The sequence below is a fragment of the Chamaea fasciata genome, unplaced genomic scaffold (genome assembly GCF_029207755.1).
Source record: "Chamaea fasciata isolate MVZ Bird 193981 ecotype frontalis unplaced genomic scaffold, bChaFas1.0.hap1 SCAF_1, whole genome shotgun sequence".
NCBI classification, from domain to species: domain Eukaryota; kingdom Metazoa; phylum Chordata; class Aves; order Passeriformes; family Sylviidae; genus Chamaea; species Chamaea fasciata.
Window position 1 is genome coordinate 138,565,587 of NW_027094086.1, and position 16,018 is coordinate 138,581,604.

The 16,018-nt window shown below is 38.3% G+C and overlaps 1 protein-coding gene across 4 annotated transcripts in view; it reads right to left on the reverse strand.

The window, feature by feature from the left end:
• Window positions 1–264: 264 nt before the first annotated feature.
• The window catches only part of ZNF438 (zinc finger protein 438), a 51,927-nt gene continuing 36,173 nt past the window's right edge, over window positions 265–16,018 (reverse strand). For 2 of the 4 annotated variants that reach the window (XM_066199819.1, XM_066199826.1), the window contains exons 5-7: window positions 9,917–10,021; window positions 3,571–5,404; window positions 265–2,052 (exon numbers count right to left, since the gene is read on the reverse strand). In XM_066199819.1, coding sequence (XP_066055916.1) covers window positions 1,440–2,052; window positions 3,571–5,404; window positions 9,917–10,021 — 2,552 coding nt within the window. In that variant the 3' untranslated portion in view covers window positions 265–1,439. The remainder of the gene's footprint in view (window positions 2,053–3,570; window positions 5,405–9,916; window positions 10,022–16,018) is intronic. The other 2 variants (XM_066199844.1, XM_066199834.1) reach the window with 1 other exon arrangement.

Below are 16,018 nucleotides of genomic sequence, written 5' to 3' on the forward strand. Positions count from 1 at the left end.
ACAAGTACTACTTTTAAGGTAATTCAGGAAAAAAAAAAAAGAAAACAAAAAAAACCAATATATGAAAGCAAAGAAACAGCCACAAATCTGAATTTATAGCAACAGATAGTAGGAAGGAAGTTCTGAAAATCCATGGGAATTCTCCTACCTTACCAGGCACTTGTACAGTTCTGTGGGCATTTTCTTTTTGTCTTTTGTTGTTCTTGATTCCTACCTTACAGTTCCAACTTCAGGGCATACAACAAGTAATCACAATCAAAACTATTAGGTCATCAAAATTGCCTTTACTGTTTAAAAACAAAACATATACACAAAATATTGCAACAGCTTGTGGAATCCCACTCAGAAAGCCCAACGTTTTTAGACCTCTTCTCATGTTTGCATCACCATAATTTTTGCAAAACAGCGAGAGGCAACCCAGGCCATTTTAGGAATGACATGTTATTCATTGCAATCCCTCAATTACAGCTGACCACAAAAAGGAACGAATAGAGTAGTACTGTAGGGACAGTACTGGTATATTTTTCAGCTTGCCTCTGATGTGCTCTGACTTCTGTTGGAGAGTGATGTGGTGATTTCTTAGACTTGCCTCCATTATTCCTCCCAAAACAATTCAGAGGGACATAAGGCTTTAAGCAGTTTAAACACTGATTTCAAATTGGATTCAATGGTTTCAATGACCTTTTCGTCAAAACCAAGCTCCAGAACTCTACCCCTTTACAGCCTGACAGGACCTGCCCCCTTGGAGATGTGCTGGGCTCCATCTTAATGGGTGGCAACTCATCTTCAGCCCAAAAAACTACAGGCAGATAAATACATGGAGAGTTTTTACTTCTAAAATACGAAGATCTTTGCTGTTACCAGGACAGAACTGAACACCAAAAACACCTACAAGCAATGCACTGAAATCAAGAAAACAAGAATTAAAAGTCCTTAAATTATAGACTATAAAGCTCCTGAGTGCCGGCTGCATGTATGCACATTTAAATGATCCAGAGAACTGCCTGGAAATACGCATTTACCACAAAATCTGTAAGCATAGTTGGGACCTGACTTCCAGTCAGGTTTGTAATTTCATTTAAGACTGAGATTACTTCATATAAATTGACTTATTTCTGTGTGTACAGTATAGTTTAACTCACAAATATATTTCCTTGAGGTTAACCATTAGAATTGAGTATTTGCTATTATAAAGTTCCTGAAGCATGAATTTTAAGTACAAGGATTCATAATCAGCTTCCATGTACCCATCTGGGATGATATGGAATAAACACATTTCTAGTAATGAAAATAAGGGTTAGTATGGTTAAAAAAAATCCCTAACAAACCCAATTAATAAACCTTTGAAGTGATACATCAGTTGAATTAGTTTAGCAAGACAGTGTAAAAACAATTTGGTAAGGTAGTTAATGTTTTTCATAGCTTTGTAGAGTTGAGCTTCAATATTTATCATTATCAGAAAGTTCAATAATTCCTTGTTTTGATGCCAAAGTAAAAATTGTCCATAAAGTGGAAGGGTCTTCACAATTATGATGACTCTGCCAATGATTACAAAGATCCTCTTTTCTTCCAAATAACTGTTGGCATAAAATGCAGCTATAGCCTGCTTTAGACCAAAATTCTACTTTTTCCCTTGGTGTACCAAACCCCACATTTTGCATCTCCTTAGAGGCTTCATTACTTCCTGACTGAGTCAGTTCACTTTTAGGTAGAATATTGACATTATTTTGATGGTGCAAGTATATCTGTCTCTTTGGTTTTGGAACAGTACACAGCTCCTCCTGACGGGCACTGCACTTCTCTAAATGTCTTCTCTCATTGTGCTGTTTCCACGTGTGGGTTGTATGTTTGACCAGTTCCCCCTTTGCTCCTCTGCTTCCTTGCAAAACCCCTTCCTTCACTCTTCCCTGAATTTCTTCTCCATGACAGCACAGTAAATGAAACTTCATTTCACCAAAAGACTCTGCAATAAACTGACATCGACCACATTTGACCTGTAATTTCACTCCTCCCGGGTTATGGAATAGGTCCTCAAAATTGCAGTTATTTCCCCTGTTAAAAAAAGGAAATACAAACTATTTAATTATTAGCCATGCAGAGAAGAGGGATGGCAATTTCTGTCCTTACAAGTTCCAAGAAGAGATGACAGTCATGAAACACTTTTAATTAAAAACGGGAATTGTTTTTACAGCATATAAATAATAGCAAGGCTGATTAGGAAAAAACTGAAACTGAATGACACTTCTGAGTTTCAGAATTGCCTCCAAAATTAGCCTTGGTAGAAATAACTTTTTAACAACACCAGCCTTTAATGAAAGGGTGATAACTTCCGTTAAAGTTCCTGATTCAGTGAGATCAATCCAAATACTTCTAGTGCTGTGCTAGAAAAGTGAAAGTGACTATTACCTGTAATATACAAGTAAGAGAAACCTATTTGTTTACAGTGAGCGATCTAGGTCAATTTGAGGCAAAACCACCTCCCTTTCCAAGATGGAAACTATGAAATTTCAGTTTCTTGCTTCCCCCCCCCCCCCCCCCCAGTAGGTAACATGGTTTAGAAAAGTTTAAACACCTAATTGGCAATTGGACAGTCCCTCTGCCTGATTCAGAACAGCTCTGCAGTATAAAGGATACACAGGCAGTCCCTGTTTAAGGCAATCAAAACAAGATCTCCTCAGACATCTTCTCATAACATCTACAAGAAGGACCTCATAATACTGTGTGTTTATACATATTAGACAAATTACCCAACAAAAGAGATAAACTGAATGATTCACTGTATGATAGCAGTAAGACTGACAGAAAAGAACTAATGTTTCTTAGTCCCAAGACCGTAAAAGTTTCTGACTGATGCTCCAGAGAGTGAAGCTATGAAAAGTAAAAGGAGTAAAATGGAACTGCAGTGTTGCAGTGAGGAGTTACATTGAAGCCCTGAGTGTTCTTCTGTGAAAATAAATGCACAGTGGAACAAACAAAAAAGGCAATATTTATACTGTGTCAAGAGGTTTCACCTCAAAATCATAATACAGAGGTAAAAGCATGTTCTATCCATCTTAGTACAATGCATGTTAACTTTTCTACTTGGGTGAGTGATCGCAAAAGCAGCAGGAAACTCGGGACAGGGTAGTTCACAGCACCTCCTAAAAGGAAGTGGGATGATAATTAACAGGGAAAACAAATTACAAGTTAATACTAAAATATTGTTTCTCGCTTACTGTAATTGGTTCCCTTATCTTCTAGGGAAAATCCCAAAGTGGGTAGGAGAGAAGACTAAAGCACTAACCATGACAAACCAACTGACTCAAAATATGGTAGTATATCTGGTGTTACTAGAATATATGCAAAATTATTTTGGATATTCAAGTGTCAATAATAATTTATAGTTAATAAATCAGCTAAAATATACTGATTGGCCTAATGGATTGACTAGTTTCAAATGGAATATTTAAACCATTAGAAATCTCACTTGAGGGAAAAAAGCAACAATTTTCATAATGATGACGTTTATAAATTTCCACTGACAACCTGAAATCCAGCTTTCATTAGCACTTAATTAGTGAAAACTCTCACCTCTCTGTAGCTTCTTCTGCCTCTTTCATATTCCTATCTCTCTTCTTCAAAGTATCTTGCATCTGTTGCTCGCTAGTGGAGGGCTCTGTGCTGATAACAACCCTGTGGACTTCTCTGAGGTGGCCAAAGTACACTTTCGCATGGCCAAAAACTTTAGCACAGAATTCACAGCACACCAGCTTTTTGGGTTTGCCTTCGCTGTGATGAAGCTTCATATGGGTGCTCAGCCTCCCAGAATAGATATATGCCTTCCTGCAGATCCTGCAGCTGTAGGGCCGCCTGCTCGTGTGCGTGTTCACGTGGTCCTGGAGATGGTGCTTGGACTGGAACGTATGGTTACAAACATGACATCTGTATACTGGCTTAGGGACGGCTGAACATGCATTTCTACTTGGATCAGTTGATTTAGCACTACTGTGCTTGGAACTTAAACATTTATTGGTGAGTGAACCATTTAAAAGTAAGTCTTGCTCATGAGACAGCGTCTCTACAATTGGTGCAGGAGCCAGCGGGGCGAGCCCCTGCACAACTACCACTGGTTTTGGTCTGATACTGCGGTATTTTTTCACTGCTTCTGCTTTATTGTCTTCAGGTGTCTGAGTATCAACCTTTGCCCTCTCTCTTCCTTCTCGAAACTTATTAATGATGCATTTCCTTCGCTTGGCCTGAAAAGCCAGTAAATCTTCTGTGGCTCTTTTTTTCCTGCCTCTTCTTTTAAAGGTTGCATTGTTCAATTTTTTAAGACTGTCACCATCATCCACTTTGCTGGATGGAGAGAAGGTATTTTCTTGAATGGTTTGTTTGGGAACTTGTGTAAATGATACACCTAATTGCTTATCTAAGGCTTTAGTTTTAATCAAAGATGGTATCTTTTCACATTCAGATTTTAGTGAATGACCAGGTATGTCCATAACATTAATATTCTGCTTAGATTTACAGAACACTGTGTTTTTCATTCTCAAGTAAGGCAAAATAGGGAGTTTTCCTTTTGGTGCTGATGGAGTCATCTGAATTGTACTGCCAAAAACCGCTGGTGACAAGACAGCAACAGGATTTGCAGAATTTGTGGGTTTTTCCTTTAGTTTCTCAGATGTCAGGAGTGACTCTTTTGTGGTTTCCGATGCTGTCTTCACAGAGTGTAGACTTAGGTTCATGGGATTAGTTGTACTTGCTGGCTTGGATAGAGAGTCTTCAACTACAGATGGTCCAGAAATATTATTGCTAGCAATTTCAGTTTTGTTCATTAAAAGAGATCCAGATTCCACACAATTGTTTTTATTTACTAATGTGGCAACTCCAATTTCAGCTGAGTCACAGTCTGCTATCATCCCTTGCTCAGCTGAATCTGAACTAGAATGAGCTTCAGGACAGTCTTCAGGAAGAGCAGTCATGGGGGAAATCCGTGATGCAATAAATGCTTTGGCAGGAATCTTGTTACATGCACTCAAACCAGGGATTTGTGCCAGTTTTTTGTCACTCAGTAATTTATTTCTTACAGATTGGTACCTGGGGATGGGCAGCTTTAGGTTTTCAGAGGGGGCCACAGTTGACTGCTGAACTTGCTGTGTTAGGGGAGGTGCAACACACGGCACAGCCAAGAGGGAAAACATGCCCTTGTGAGCAGGCACCTGCATGACAGCATAATTCTGAGCTGGCATCACCAGGGGCTTAGAACCTGAAGCTGAAATTGGTGTCATTGGCTCAGGCAAAGATGACTGAAGGCAAGAAACCACTCCAGATGTTAGAATTTTTGGCACCATTTTTGGAGCAATGGTCCTAAACTGACTTTTCTTCTGAAAACTTTGTATTATATCCGGAGGGGATTTCTGTTTATCTGTAAGAATAACATAGCAAAGATGTAATATGATACATAGTATTTTTTAAAAATTACTCTCCAAAAAATAAAACAGCTTATAAAGGATACTATTACACACAGGCTTATTAAAAATATTTAGGCATTTAAACGACCACCAAATTAAATCTAGAATTGCAAAAGTTTCATAGACAAAAGCACTGTCTGAAGCAACATGCTTGGACACAAATTTGCAAAAAAATCTCCTCTCAAAAAAATCTTAATTAGATGTTTCATTCTAGGTTAGGAACTAGATGACATTTCAGAACAAATAAACCCACAAGCCTCTTCAGCCTTGGAAAAGCTGCAAGAAGATGCTGGCAATATTCTGCTGGAAAAACAGGGACAGGATTTAAGCTCCATGACACAGAACTTCTCTGAGCACCAGCTCGGATCATGTATCTCAAACAGAATCATGCTGTCTTTCAGACATTCTCTATTTTTTAGAATTTGTGGGTTTTATCAGATACAGACCAAATTTTGCCTGATGAAGTCTTAGAAAAATTACTGCTACAAAACATGCAAATAATGTATAACAAAATCAAAGTGGACTTGAAAAAATATGTGAATATGAACTACTGTTAAATACTCAATCACAAAAATCACTCATGTACCACTAACACACAACAGAACTACTGTAGTAAGTTAACCATTTTCTTGAAAGATGCAATTTATCAAGGTTATAGAACAATTTCTTCCTGTTTCTATTTGTGTCTGTAAAAGTTGCAAATGTTTTTAGTAAAGGAGAATGTGAGGATAGTTAAAAGAAACAAAAGGAAAACAATAAAATTCATATGACATAATATGCATTAGGCAGCAAAGACACCTGCTGACCTTTCAGACTCCACAGAAAAGGAGTTGATACATAGTTAATTGTACCACTACAATTTCATCTATCAGTCTCATCACCCGCTCCCAAATTCAATTATTGATGCTTTCAGTTCTCAAAACCTGGAATAGGTTTCCTGGAAAAATGGAAATTGCAACCACTAAAAATTAAGCTACAAAGATCCCAGGCAGAAAGGCAATTTGGACATAAGCAAAAGTCATTTGAGAGAAGAAGCACATTTGACTAGAACACGTGAACGTAAACACTGCAACCTTGAAATACTGTAGTAAGATAATTCCATAGGAAAGTTTCCACTCCTTGCCACTTTAAAGCCTTGTATTACAAAGGCATTTATAGGTGATTCTGGACTTAAAAAGGTAACTGTGAATTACTACCAACACTGGAAACTCCAGTAAATTTATCTTAATCCTGGATGTTCTTCTCAGATCTCACACACTTTGCAACAAGCACTGCAAGCTACAGATTTATCACATTTCATGACCAGAACTCCTGGACAGATATATATGTATATCGATGGTATGCACATGTGCAGTAAAGCCACTGCCTTCAGGACATGCTGGATTCTCTGAGCAATCACATATAAACTGTACAGTTCATATTTAGTGGATCTGGTGTTTTCAAAACTCTCTGATCAGCAGATTCATAGAGCAATAACTATGCAGAGCATAAGCCTTTGATCCTTTTATTGCCATCTACTGCATCAAACCACAAGTCCATTATGCACTTTCTTATACTCCAGTTAAGTGGAAATACTGGGCATCACCATAACTTTCTTTTTGCTCAGTGTCTGTAGAGATGTTCTGAATTTCTAGACATTCTGTGCAGACTGGGTTACCGTACACCTGGAAGTCCTACACAAATAATGAGATCCCCACACACAGGGATAAGTCCAGGTTTGTGCAACCTGGAAAAAGCATGAAAATTGTTTCCCTACAGCACTTTTTAGTATCATTTTTTTTTTTTAATCTAGTCACTAAATATATAGAAATCTTTACATTTTCAGCTGCTAAGATTTCTGTTAGATGATGATTTGCTTCTTACAAGGTATCTTCCTGTTGCTTTTGAGTAAACAATATAAGTACTTCTGAGAAGAATAATAATTTATGTAAAATATTGTCACCACTAACCAAACTAGTCCTGAACTTCAATGATACTTACAGGTCAAACCATATAGCAGATGGTTATATACAGCAGATGACAGAATAAGGGTACTTACCTTTTAGGGGACAGAACCATCCAGATAATGCTTGTCATACACTGACAATAAAGACTTTCTCCAAATCAGCAGCTATTTACCTTGCCACAATATTCAACATTAAGCTGTTTACATTCTCTCTCATTTCTCTTGTTCCTGTCCCTTTTTATTTCAAAATTTCATTCACTGATTTGCATAAAACTTTAAGAAAACCAGCATTTCAGCAGACTACTATCTGTGCTATTCCAAGTTATAAGGCACTCACTCTTCAACCAATGGTAACAGGAAAAGGTAGAAGTTTTGCTGTTTGTACCTCTACAAATGGGAGCCATAAAAACAAGGTTAATTTGAAGTTAGGAGGAAATATTTGTAGAAATAACGTGTGGAATTAGCTTTAAAAAGAACCATATGTTTCTCAAATTCATTGACTTGCCTAACACAAAATTAAGCAGTAAAATCACTTTTCTATAAAGAAAGTATCTCCGCATTCCACAGAACAGTGTTGCTCTAAAAGCCAAGACCTTCATCAATATCAAACACAAGATGCTTTTTGAAACAAGATCTGTTTAGATCAATACCCTTATTACACAGGTAACACAATACTAAGAATCGATATACTGTTTGAGAAGGGATTTTTATACCAACACTTTTTCCAACTAGTGCAATTTTACTATAAGTTTTCCAGGCAAGCTATGTTTGGTACCAACCTTCAGAACATATCTTTTTTTTTTTTTTTCTTCCCCAAGTTTACATTAGACATTTTAGTGCACAAATATCCATTGCATTGCTTCTGGTAAGCAAAGGAATACTCAACTCTGCATTTCCCTCCCGTCCAACACAGCTACTGTAGTTAAGCTGCTTAGCCAGGGCCTAAATATAGAGAAGGTGCAGACTAGCTGCCTGATGATGCTTCAGGCTCTGTTAACATTTTGTGTGCAGACTGGGAAAGCTAATTGGAAGAATTGGTGGAAGACTACTTAGGGTCTTGGATCAGGAGAAAGCAGCCAGTCAATTCACAGACTGGAGGTTCTACTGACCCCACCCAGAGCATGCAAGTATCATCAGTGACCAAAATTCTATTTTCTATTTATACTTGGTGAAAAGTTTCAACAACTTCCTTTGCACCCAGACAGAGCTATAGTAATTCATGTCTTCACCACACTGAAGGACTTGGATTTGCTCTTGCTGTCTAGCTTGTGCAAAGGCAGCTTGGAAACCTCATATGCATCTCTCAGGGGCATTCCATTTCTTCCAAATTATTTCTCTCTGATTCAAAGGACTCATTTTGACTTGTCATCTGTGACCTGAGAAGTCTTTGTGCCTATGCAAACCCATTAAAATTTTCACCTAAGAAGGGGAAGTTCCAGTTAAGGGAGGCTCTGCGATGGCATTTGTGAGGATGGCCCTTTGTTTTAGACAACATTCTTTCTACAAGTAAGTCTGAAGATCTTTCACTGGAAGGCAACAATTTTTATACTTCCTTTAAAGTTTTCATTAATAACAAAGGAAATAAACGAAAATATTAGACGTAGTATCTGAAGGATGTGAAGCTCATTTTTAACTGCTGTGCCCTCAGTCTTTCAGATGAGAGTGGAGTTGGAGCAACAGGTAGACACTTTCAAGTAATTACACACAAAGCTAAACCAAATGCAGTTCAACGTATTTACTTTCAAAGTCTCTGTTAAAAGATTAATGGTTACCATGCTAGGACCTGCAAGTATCAAATCCCTCAAATACTTGCAGGATGTCATAAGCTTTCATCCCTTCTAAATAACCTCAAAATTGTATAGAAGTGGACAGTGACACACCTACACAAAAATCAATGATGCATTAAATTCTCTGATAGAGCCATGCTGGGAAGAGGCCTCTGGAGGAAACTGAGTTTTCACAGGTTGCTGCTTCTTCATGGTTCCCCTGCCTTCCCAAGTCATCCAAGTCTGGTCTGCTCCAGCCTGATGTGCCTTATTTTTGTATTTCCTTTAGTTTGTTCCCTATGTAAAGCACACAACATTGCTGAACTCAAGATGCCGTAGACAGAATCAGAAAAAAATTTATTTTCAGTACTATCTGGTCTATTTTGAAAATAACCACCAAAGGGCCACCACAGAAACCACTGAGTAATAGTGTTCATTTTTAAAATAATCCTTGTAGGTCCACCTCAGTTGTGCATGTATGTATTTCATTTGTGTATGAATTAACATATGAGAGAAAATAACACCAAAAAAAGAAACATCTTGTTTTGAAGGAAAAGACAGAATACAGAGGAAGATTAATGAATATTCAATGCAGATTAACACTACTGAGTTTTTTGCTGACTTTGAAAGGAAGAGTATCTGTTCTGTGAGAAAGAAAGAAAAAATGCACAACTGTCTAACACAGAACATTAGATCTTTTTCTGCTAATGATAGTTAATAATGCATTTTGCCAAATCTCCATACACACTAAATACCTGTGGATACTGTCTTTCCAGCACAAGTTTCTTGCTTTTGCTGACCCAGCATACTTTGTTGGACACAATGTTTCTCTGCAGGATTAGCATGCAAAAAAACACCACCTGCAAAAGTGCTTCAGTTATAAATAGATCCCAGGACAAAAAACCCAAAACAACCAAATGCCCAAAACCAACAAAACCCAGAAAAAGGCAATATAAAACATTAACTTCCAGTTAACGCATTAAGAAAACTACTACTTTTTGCTCTTTGCCATTTTTCTCTCCTCAAAATACACTTTCAAATCTAAAATATTACATGCCAAATGCAAGGTGATAGCATAATATAATTGAGTAAAGCCGGTTAATGTGGCAAACAGATGGGATGGTTTAGCTTCAGTGTCATGGCAGACAGTCAACAGCAGCAAAACAAAATGCTTCAAAAAACTGAAGATTCAGTAGCCTTATTGAGTAGTTTTAATACAGGGGCTAAATTCTATGCTCATTTACACTTTCCATAATACTCTGTATATAAACTGCAGATATTATATAAAACAGAATTTGGACTTTTTTATTCAAAACCAGTTTAGCCATACACCTATACAAAGTAAGATTAGTATTAAAGTCTACAAACTGTGAGTGTCCAGCTCTATACATTACAGCAATTAATTTGCAGTTGTTTCTACCTTGGCTAATAATAACTACCTGGGTGTAATGTTCTGTTCTGGGTATTTGCATCAGATAATTTTCTAAAATTAATTTCAACAGAAAATACCAGCTGTTATTAGTATGTCTGAATTAAAAAGAAAAAAAAATAATCTAGTGACACATCTGTGCATCTGTGTATCAGGTGAAGACCTTCATATGCGACATAGCAGTGTCTCTTTGATCTGTGAAAAGCTGCCCAAGTTAGGCAAAGCTGTAGACTCTAGGCATTTGTTCAGTAGATACTTCAATCAGCTAACTTTTCCAGTGATTACATTCTATTGAATGTTCTCCTGCTTCAGGCTGGGCCGGATTTTCCCGGAACTATGGCTTGAGGTCCAAGCACCCAAGCTGGAACAAGGACATGGCCTCTCCTTATCTCTGAACTGCAGAGCTGACAGTGTGGAAGAGAAACAGGAGAATACACAGGGCAAGCAGAAAAAGGACTAGAAATGAGACTTGAAAAGTGTCCAGGCCAAAGAGTCAGGGTGGGATATGGGAATTAAATGCAGACTTAAGACAGGTAACCAACATTACATGTGACGTGGAAAGGAGAAGCATTTAAGCCAAAAGCATCTCACAATTCTTACCTTTTTGGTACTTGATTTTTTAAAGAGTATTATAACTATGTTTACATAAGAGTTGCTTTTGTGCAATTTAAACTAGCTTAGAAAAATAAAAAATATAACAGAGTAGTTTAATGCAAGACTGGAAAATCTCTGTAGATCATTCACACAAACACTAAGATACAGAATGTGCAAATACACTTAGAAAATTTATTCTGGTATTCCATAGGAGGAATAAGATCAAAATAATTCCTTAAAATTCTAGAAGCTTGAAGCTGTATCTTTGAAGCTACATATAATTTAACCTGATTTGAGCATAAATGTGATTTGCTAGTTGTGCAATAAGCATTTTATAATTTAGAAGAGTCTTCTTTACAGTCTGTGCAAATTTATTATTTTAAGGGACTAGGATTATAGGGCATTTCAAGAAATTCTCTGAGCAGTGGTATGCTTTCTGAATTCCTTAAATGAATTCTCCAAAAGACTCTCCTTAGCAGAAGAGCACTTTAAATAACAAAGGTACACTTTTTTGTTTTTAACATTAATTGGACTCCATTAAAGATGATGTCCAACATTAAAATTTCTAGTGGCATTTTTCTGTTTGGGAATAAGCTAAAACTATTTCTAGTATAAACTGTCACCTTGCAGAAATAAGTCATACAGTAATCCAAGATCATGGGTATATAGTTTGTACTTAAGAAGTTCTCCAGTTTCCTCTCTAATTCAGCCTTTTGTTTTTGCCTGAAACATCCTTTCTGCACTATTAACCATATATTGATATACAGCAAAGTTTATACAGATCTAACATAACTTAAGAAAAAAACAAATTAGACGACGCCACTTTCTCAACTTCCAGAATTACTTTCCTCTGTTGTTTGAAAGTGTACATAGGAGAGGCCTTTCACGTGGTCTTCATCAACACCCTTTTCTCTAAATTGGAGGGCTACTGACTCGATTGATAGAGGGACTATTGGATGGATAAGGAATTGGCTGGATGGTAATGGTGAACAGCTCAATGCCCACATGGAGACGGGTGACAAGTGGCGTCCCTCGGGTCCGTACTGGAACCAGTGCTGTTTCATATCTCCATCAGTGACACAGACAATGGGATTGAATGCACCCTCAGCAAGTTTGCAGGCAAAACCAAGCTGAGAGGTGCAGCTGACACACCTGGAGGATGGGATGCCTGAGGGACCGGAACAACATCAAGAAGTGGTCCCATGGGAACCTCATGAGTTCCTGCACATGGGTCAGGACAGTCCCTGGCATCAACACAGGCAGGGCTAAAGTGATTCAGAGCAGCTCTGCCAAGAAGAACTTGGGGGTACTGATGGATGAAAAACTGACTGTGAGCTGCAAATGTGCACTTGCAGCCCAGAAACCCAAGTGTCCTGGGCTGCATCCAAAGCACCGTGGGCAGCAGGGGAGGGAGGGGATTCTGCCCCTCTGTTCTGCTCTGGTGAGACCCACCTGGAGCACTGAATCAGGTCTTGGCCCTCAGCAGAGGGAAGACATGGACCTGTTGGAGCAAGTCCAGAGTAGGGCCACAAAAATGATGAGAAGGATGGAATACTTCTTTTATGAGGAAAGGCTGAAAGAGAGATGGGGTAATATAGTCTGGGGAAGGCTCCAAGAAGACCTAATTGGGGCCTTACAATACCTGAAAGGAGCTAAAAGCATAATAGTTTTAAACTATAAGAAAGTAGATTTAGACTAGGATACAAGGAAGAATGTTCTACCTGCCCATCACTCTCACCAGCATCTTAGCTTCAGTATCTCTGTCTCCAGAGAACAGCATAACATAAAAATAATATCCACACTAAAGCAGACTTGTTAAACACAAGCTAACACATTGAGAAATTTAGTCACTATATTAGCAGCATTAGCAACAGTAATAATTAAGACATAATTTTTGATTTCTCATAGATTTAGATTTCATAGATTTCTGTATTTTCCCACCACAAATAACTTCTAAAATATGTATGAAATACTATTTCTGCAGGGAAAAACAAGTGGCCAACAGCTTTGAGGCAACCTTTTTGAGTCGCAACATGAAATGTATTAGCCACACACAGGTAAATCACTATTCAAAAGCAGCTTCCTATAAATAATGTGGGCAATCCATGGCTTAACACAACCTCCTATTATAAAAAGCCTTTTTTGTGCTACTGTATAAAGGAAGAAAGTCTTCAAAGTCCTTTCTAAGAGTCAGAATACATATACACAAGAGATTTTTAGACACTTTTGCAGTGAATTTAAAATTCATTTATTACCAGATCTACATGCTTTTTTAGCACCTCTCATACAGTGTTTGTGAACTTTAAAAGCTTTCCATTTTTTTTGAAGGCACAGTCTTTCAAGTTATAAGCTACTCATTTTGTATTAAGGTCAACAAAATTAATAGGTCTTAAGCAGATCAAAATATTTTCATATCAAGAAATGAAAACTGGCATCAAGAAAGCTAGACATAAAGCATCTGTAATTACTAATAACCTTTTCCACCTTTACAGCTGAAGAAATTACACACAGACTTTTCTCACTATGGCAGTATAAGAACTAAGGGCTCAAAATAGTGCCTGGCCTCTGCAACCACACAAATAGTGATTGAATTTAATTTCCATTTAAGCAGAGAACTTTTTGAGAAACACTTAGATACAACATCAAAGACTGTTTCAGCTTCTTTATGCCTCCGCTAGTTTCAGCAACCAACTGTGTCAGCCTGCAAGTGGGCATTATCTAGAAAACTTGGTGATCTGACAGGATGCAATTGAGTAGAATGGAAATTATTTTGCTACCCCTTCAAGTCCAGTGGTTATCTTTGTTGGTTTTGTCCAGTCATTCTGTTCCAGAGAGGACATCATCCCTGAAGATTTGCAAAGCAAGGCTGCAGTAATGCAGCCACTTGGGGGAACTAATTGTTCAGAAAATAGTTAAAGGAGGTGATGGAAGCATTGATCATAAACTAGTAATTCATAACCCCCAACAGCATTACAAATATAAATTAGATACTTTAGAAAGTGGAGAAAAACACCTGTAATTGGATTTTTAAAAAATCCTGGGAGAATTGCCAGTGGAAATTTCTTTCAGTGAGCTTCGGGAAAGATATGGACCAAAACAGTAATTCATCCACTGTAAAGCCAATGTAAAATTATTTTTAAAGAGGCTATCAAGATCAAATCAACATGACCAAAATTTCAACATGCCTAATGTAAGTAGTAATTAATGGACTTATTTTCTCTTAAGTACAGAAAACAGTAACTACCAAGATGCTAAAAAAATGAAGGCAAAACTCTTCAAAAACTATACAGCACCAACAGATCAAGTAGAATCATTTTATGAATAAAATCATAAAATAGTCTCCGGTGAGATTTTTGCTCTTCTTTCAAAAAAGAGAACATACCTACATCTTACTGAGAGTTCAACCCTCTTTGGGACAGAAAACATGTATGTCACACTTCAGTAAGGGAATTAGGCCTTTTACTCCCAAAATTTAATTTTTTTGCAAATACTGGTGTGCAAAAAGAGAACGCAACAAAAAAGCAAAAGTTTTATTCCTGCTAAAGAGTACTTTTTTTTTTTTTTTTTGAGAATCAGTGCACTTTTTTCTAAAGAAAGACTGTATGCAGAGAAAACAATTAATTTGCCACTTTGGCTCAATATAACAACCATATTTTACTTGAGGCATTGGAAACATCTGCGCGGGTGACTTCTATAATACAAACCTCAAAAATGTTCCCTCATGAACAGAGGGTCAAAAGACTGCCCGTCTTGGCTTGGCCTATTTTGAGTCTTCTGTTATAAACTATACACAAAATTTATCACTCCCCCAAAAAACAGCCAGAACAATTGTTAAAACATAGCGGATAGTTGGAGAGTATCTTCTGGGGGATTTTGTTAATAGGTAATTTCATTGAAAATTACCTAAGTGGTCTGAGTTTTAAATGGGGAATCCCTATCTAAGGCTTTTGTTTGCTCTAGTTTTGCTGCCTTTTCTTTCATAAGGCAGATTTTCTCCATCTCTTGCTGAGATTTGCAAAATGTTGGTACCTGTAGCTAATTCCACTAGAGATTAAAACAAAAACAAAGATTAACGGATCTCCGCAGCGCTTCAAATAGGTATGTCTATTTTTTCAAAGACAGACATGGATCTGTATAGCATAGGAAAAGTAAAACATCTTCTGAAATACTATGGTCCTGGCTAGGCAAATATTAGTTTTCATAACATAAAAAATTATCACTTGCTGCTGAACTTGAACACAGCTAGACCTTACTGGCAGTAGGATGCAGCAGAAAACAAATTACAGTATCTGACTGGTTTTCCTCCCCCAGTGCATAATTACAATCATTTGCAGTGCTTATTGGCATTGCTAGCTGGCCCGTGCTAGTCACCATGCAGTTTAAAGGCAGCGCTGGTTCTCAAGAGGTGCTGGATGTGCTGTAAAGGAACTGTGGAATACACTGCTGAGAGGTGATAATGGATCAGCAAAGCCTGGCAGCGGTGCCAGCAAACCAGGGGATGGAAACAGGAACGCAGCCACCAGGAATGCAGGCCAGAGATGATGCCCTTAGCCCGCCGTGCGCCGCAGCCCCAGCCCGGAGCTGATGAGCTGCCGTGTCCGTGGCGGTGCGGCGGACAAAGGGCCCGGAGCGGAGCCGGCAGAGGGAGTCGGTGCCCGTCCCGCCGCCCGGGCCCGCAGGACGCGCCGGCAGCGCCCGCTCCGCAGGTGCCCGCCCGGCTCAGAGCCGCGGCTCACGGCCACCGCCCCACTGTCAGCTTCAAACAACACACAGGCTGTTCGGTTTGCCTAATAATTCTGTAATGCTAAATACGGCGTGTCCTGAAAAATTCCCC